The sequence below is a fragment of the Cystoisospora suis genome, assembly GCF_002600585.1.
Source record: "Cystoisospora suis strain Wien I chromosome Unknown contig_6599, whole genome shotgun sequence".
Lineage (NCBI taxonomy): Eukaryota > Apicomplexa > Conoidasida > Eucoccidiorida > Sarcocystidae > Cystoisospora > Cystoisospora suis.
Window position 1 is genome coordinate 14,988 of NW_027159386.1, and position 5,910 is coordinate 20,897.

General features: G+C 41.4%; 2 protein-coding genes across 2 annotated transcripts in view; both read right to left on the bottom strand.

Moving 5' to 3' along the window:
- The window catches only part of CSUI_010047 (uncharacterized protein), a 2,631-nt gene extending 251 nt beyond the window's left edge, over window positions 1–2,380 (bottom strand). The window contains exon 1 of the mRNA XM_068070154.1: window positions 1–2,380. This exon is cut by the window's left edge and continues 251 nt beyond it. Within this exon, the coding sequence (XP_067917871.1) occupies window positions 1–1,532 (1,532 nt within the window). The 5' untranslated portion in view covers window positions 1,533–2,380.
- Window positions 2,381–4,087: 1,707 nt separating this feature from the next.
- CSUI_010048 (uncharacterized protein) lies at window positions 4,088–5,905 on the bottom strand. The gene has a single exon (XM_068070155.1). The coding sequence runs from the start codon at window positions 5,741–5,743 to the stop codon at window positions 5,564–5,566; it is 180 nt and encodes a 59-aa protein (XP_067917872.1). The 5' UTR covers window positions 5,744–5,905; the 3' UTR covers window positions 4,088–5,563.
- Between the last annotated feature and the right edge of the window lie 5 nt (window positions 5,906–5,910).

The window sequence follows — 5,910 nt, forward strand, 5'->3', positions numbered from 1 at the left end:
TGTTCTCCCCCTTGTTCTCCCCCCCCCAGGATGTCTCCTCCGACGCCTCCTCCAGGTGTCATGACACCTGAAGAGGTGACTTTCGCTTCCTCTTCAATTCCCTGCTGTTCACCTCCTAGTAAAACAGTTCTTTCTCCTCTTTCTCCTCCTCGAAAGGGTGAGGTAAGAAGAGAAGAAGATGAGAGAAAAGAGACCGAGTGTGTACGAGAATTATGATGGAAAGGAAGACAAGAAGAAGAGGAAGGGGAAGTACGAGAGGCTGGGAATACTGGGGTGAAAGGTGAAGAGAAGAGGGAAGACGAAGATGACGAGAGAAATCTAACATTCTGAAGAGAAGAAGAAGAAGACGAAGAAAAGAGAAGAGAAGAAGAAGAGGAAAGAATCGATCTTCTAAGATCTTCTTGACTCTGGTTTGTAAACAAGGACGAAAAGGAAGTTCGAGAAGAGTAACGACCTGAAGAAAGACAACCCTTTCTCTTGGCGAGAAAAGAGAGAGAAGACTGAGAAGATGAAGAATGTAAATTAGTGAGAGAAGCTGACGATGTAGATGAGGAAGAAGTGAAGAAGGAAGATGGAATCGAATCCTCCTTTGACGGTGAGGTGTATGTACACCTCATCCTCCTGCTCTTCAGCATCTCACACGCAGGAGATGTCTTAAGAAAATCTTCACGATGATGGTCCAAAGCTTTCCTTCTTCCTGGGAAAGGAAGAAATTTCTTTAGAGACGAGAGAGGTACTTTTCTTCTTAATGCCTCCATCTTGTCACCACACTTAGAGAAAGAAGAAGAAAAAGGAAGAATCTCCCGAGGTGTTGTCTTCAAACTCCTGAGAGAAAGAGGAGAAGAAGAAAGAGGATGCAAGAAGAGAGGAAAGAAAGAGAGAGAAGAGATCGATCTTTCCTCTCCGGGTTCAAGAGAAGGACAGATTGAAAAAGGAATGAATGAAAGGGATGGACGATATGAAGACGTTCTAGGGGGTTTGAGAGATAGAGAAAGAAAAGGATCGAGAGGAGGAGGAGAAGAAGAAAGAGTAGGATAGGAAAGAAAAGAAGATACAGACGGAGAAGAAAAAGAAGAATGAAGGAGGAGAAAGAAGAAGAAGAGGAAACGTTGAGATAGAAGAGTTGAAGAAGATAGGAAAGATCGACGGGGAGAGAAGAGGCGTGAAGGAATGAAAGAAGAGAGATGAGAGAAGAAAGGGAAATCTATGAGAGGAGAATCTGTAGAGAAAGACGATGAAAGGAGAGAAGAAAAGAAAGAGTGAAGAGAGGAAGAGAAGATGTGAGGTGTGAGAGAAGAAAGAAGAAGAAAGAAGAGGAAGGACAGGAAGGAGAAAGAAAGAAGAAGAGGTAGGGAGAAGATCTGAAGAAAGAAAGATCGAATAGACAAGGAGGAAAAGAAAAAGAAGAAGAAAAGATAAAGAAGAAAAACCCGGATGGAGTCAAAAGTCTTTAAGAAGAAAAGAAATCGAAGACGTCCATTGAAATGTCTCTTCATACTCAACAGCCAAGGCATATCGCTGCTTGTGTACATACACTTCACTTCTTCTTCTTTTCCTAGTTCCGCTCTGTCTTTTGAATGAAAAGAATGAACTTCTCAACTGCAATGAAGAAGAAGCGAAGAATCGAAGAAGGAGAGGAAAGAAAGCCTCTTCATGTATCAACGAAGCTACGCCTTCTTAAGAGAAAGAGCAGAGAGAGATGAGAGAGAAGTATCGCACACTGCAAGAGAGGAAAGGGAGAAAGAAAGAAAGAGAGAAGGAAAGAAAGAGAGAAGAGATGGACGAGGCAAGGGTAGAAGAGCAGAATCGAGGAAGGATAGATCGATGCTACCCCAGTCAGAAGGCGAGAGGAAAAGGAGAGAAAGAGCCAAAGAAAGTCTAGACGCAAAGAGAAAAAAGAAGAAGTTGCTGTAGCCTGCTGCTTTCTGCTTCTTCTTCCTCTTTATCTACGTGAAAAGAAGAGAAGAGAGAGAAGACGAATCAACAGCACCGCTCATGGAAGGTGAGGTAACGTGAAAGAATGCGAGAGAGAAAGAGAAAGAAGAAGAAGAGGGAGAAGAAGAAGCAGGTATAGAAGCACGAGGAGAAAGGTGTGTGGGAATGAAGGAGAAATCTTCAACACGGAAGAGTCCGAAGAAAGAAAGATAGAAGAAGAAGAAGTCAAACAAGAAGAGAAAGAAGAAAAGAGAGAGAAAAGAGAAAGTGAAGCAAAAGAAAGAAGAGGAAGAAGAAGATAGAAGAGAAAGCGAGACGTAGGAGAAAGAAGGAGAGAGGTAAGAATCGATCGAGGGCGATGCAAAGAGCGCGAGAGTCAAAGCAGCAGGAGTAGCTTAGCTTCTTCTCCCTCCTTCCCATATCAGCGTGGAATCTGTTCTTTTTTCTTTCTCTTATCTTCTTGACACTTTTCTCTCCCCTAACAGAGCTTCTTTCTATCCTTTCTGAAGTTTCACTCTCTCTCTTCTCTTTCTTTTCTTCTCTCTCTCTCTGCTTTCGAGAGAAACATCCCTCTTTCGTTCTCTCTGGACCTTCCTCTTCCGGGGCTGATCCTTCACTTCAAATCTTTCTTTCTCTTTCTCCCTTCTACTCTCTCGAGTGCAGCTAGATAAATAGATGAAAGAGAGAGCATCGAGAGTGAAGAGCATCGATTGTATGTTGGGAGATACCAAATTCCATCGACTGTCGATGCTCCTCCACGAAAAGTCCAGACATCTAAAAAGAGAAAAGAAGAGAGTTAAGATAGACCTCGCTTGTTCTTCTTTCCCAAGGGCCAGTGCTTCTTGCTATTCTTCTTCTTCCTAGATCGCATAGAAAGGAAAGATTTCTTTCCCCTTCTTCTTCTTCTACTGAAACTACTACTAGCGAGGTAGAGGTGGAGTTGGAAGAATAAGGATATCTCCATGAAATGTAGATAGAGAGATAGAGAGATTCAAGATAGATACGGATATAGCGATAAGAGAAAAGAGTGGGGGTATCGATGCGTCTTCATACAGGTCTCGATACTAGAGAATCGATGGCTGACGATGCTGCCTGCGCCTTCACTGTAAGGCTTAACTCGCTCTCTCACTCTGAAGAGTCTAATGGCTATTCTCCTTCTTCTTTCTCTTCTTCTTTCTCCAGTGACTAGTTTGACAAGCGTCAATGCTGTCTACACTTTCTACTATCCAAGTCAGTGAGACTAATCAAGAATACACAAATTAAGAATTGACTGGAGGAAGCCAAAAGAAGAAGAAAAGGAACTAATCCACTCTCTCTCTTTGCATTCATGTCTGTGGATAGATAGAGAAATAGCTAGATAATTAAAGGTCGGTAGATAGATACGTCATAGATAGGTGAAGGAGTTGTCTCTACTCGTCCAGAGGAAAGGTAAGCACCTCTGTGGATTCAAAGAGATAAAGATATTTTCTATCTCTCTCTCTATCTTCTTTCGTTGTCTTTCTTTCTGTATCCTTCATCTTTCTCATTATCGGGAGAAGAGAAGAGAATGCATGCACCTCTTAGAGCATCTCAACCTACTTCTCAAGAAGGAAAGAAAGAAATAAAGACCTTAGAAAACTCCTTCTTATCCACCGATCATACCCAAATCCTCCTTAGATCTCGACACTTCTTCTTCTCCCACCTTCATCAGAGTGAGAGTCACGTACATAATACATGAACAATACGTATATATACATATATATATGATGTATCTTACTACAGATGCGTATTTACTGTGGCTATGTATATATGCCACCTAGATCTCTGTCTATATGTCTACAATAGATATGTGGAGAAGTTGCATGCGCAGCTCCTAGGATGAGTTAAAACAGCATAGGAAAGGAGGAGGCTTGTGATGGTCTTCTCTTAGGAAAAGTAAAGAAGAATAGAGGAATGAAGGAGTTCACTTTCTCTCCTTGGCCTTGCTGCTTGCCTTTCAATCCGTAACGAATCGATTCAATCCACTCTGTCGAAGGAGATAAAGGAAGAAGAGAATTGCCTCTACTTCAAGAAACTCGGGAAGAAATCGAGCCAGGTATCATAGAAAAGAGATCGAGACGAATTTCTCGCTGTCGATCTTATTTGTCAGAAAGAAGAGTACGAAAGAAAGGAAGAAAGAAAGAAGAAAGAAAGAGAAAAGGAATAAGCAGAAACTCTCTCTCTGTGTGTCTCTGTCTCTCTCATCGAGATCGTTCAAGGAGAGAAGAGAGATAAAGAGCCTTGCTACACATACAAGAGAAGATTCCTCTTCTTCTTTTTCTTTGTCTGCTGTATTCTCATCATTCTCTTCTTCTTTTTCTTTTCTTCCTTATCTTGTCTCCGCCTTCATGCTACAGATGCATCGAAGGCTTCGTCACGATGGATACACCGATTCTTCCTCGCTCAGTCGCTCTCTTTCTCACCCTCTCCTTGAAGAGAAAGAAAAGAAGATTACGCAAGAAAGAGAGAATGAAAGTGTGAGAAAGAGTGAGAAAGAAAAAAAGAAAGAAATGAGAGAGATTTCTTCTTTCTTTCTTCTGTCTAGGAGTAGTAGTAGTCGTAGTATTAGTTGGTATAGTGATAGTCTCTTATTCTTCTTGTTTGCGCGAGCCTCTACAAGAAACACTTCTCTGTACATACACATGGCCTATCCACCCCACATCCCAGACATACACATATACAGCCAGACTAGATATAGCTATATAGACATATACACACCACCTATACATATGAATGCCTATGTGAAGAAGACATGCTTTTCTTTCTGATCTCTTTTCTCTCAGAGTGAGACAAGACAACGAGAGGAACAGAATTCCTATCATTCATGTATAATTCACAGCCATCGACCATAGGGGGATAGAAATGCGAAAGAGAACAGAAAGATCAGAAGAAGAAGAAGAAGAGAAACAAAGCAAAGTCAAGTGATTTATTTGGATGATCGGAAAAGGATCGAAGGAGGGAAAACGTCAGGAAGTCTTAGAGGGCAAATTTATTCCCTTCTTTTCTCTTCTTAGCTCATCCCCATCTCTCTCTTTTCATCGTCGTTACCTACGACTCCTCCTCCTACTACTCCTACTACCATCACTGAGGTGTATGTACACCTCTTCTTCTTCTGCTCGTATCATGTTATGACACCCCCGTCCTTACCCTTTCTCTATTCAGTCTTTAGGTCCCACTCTACATTCCCTTATACATAGAGAGAGACACACACACATATATGTCTACAGAGAGAGATACAAACCTAATCTATGAAATTCCATCCCTCTACACATCTGTACCTTCACGTGGTACATCCATACATACATATTCATACATAGAGGTGAGAGAGACTGATCCTCCTTCACGTCGTTGAAGAAGAAAAGAAAAGAAAAGAAAAGAACGCGAAATAAAAACTGCCCTTATCTCATTGTCTCTCTATCTCTCTAGCTATCTGTCTGTCTGTACATACACCTCAGGGAGAGAGTATGAGCCGTATTCGTATCATGACCATCATTCTAGCTATTCCTGTGAACTTCTTCTTCCTCATGATTCTCATGTGTATATACACCCGACTTCGATATCTTCTTGTTTGCATGCATGCAAAAAAACGAATCGAGAAAGAGCTCGATAGTCATATGGTCAAGATCGTAAGAGATGTCATGAAGTTTCTTCTTCTTCTTTTTGTTTCATAGTTCTTCTCTGTCTGTAGGAAAAGAAGAAGAAGAAGCTTCGTCAAAAGAAGAAGAAGAAGACCTGCTGCTAATACTGTTGTCTTTTTTCTTATGGTTCGGGTGATAACCCTCTGTCTCATTCTCTCCAAGAGAAGAAGAAGAAGAGGAAGAGGAAGGTATGGACGTCGTGTATTTTGCTGTGTAGTTGCCTGTATGGAAGTCGTCAATATCTCTCTGCATTCTACACGCAAACGAATCAAAAAGAAAGAAAGGAAGAATGAGAAAAAGTGAGAGAGAGAGAGAAAGA

Coding starts and splice junctions, on each gene's coding strand:
- CSUI_010048 (XM_068070155.1), bottom strand. CDS start 5,743: ATGAGACAGAGGGTTATCACCCGAACCATAAGAAAAAAGACAACAGTA.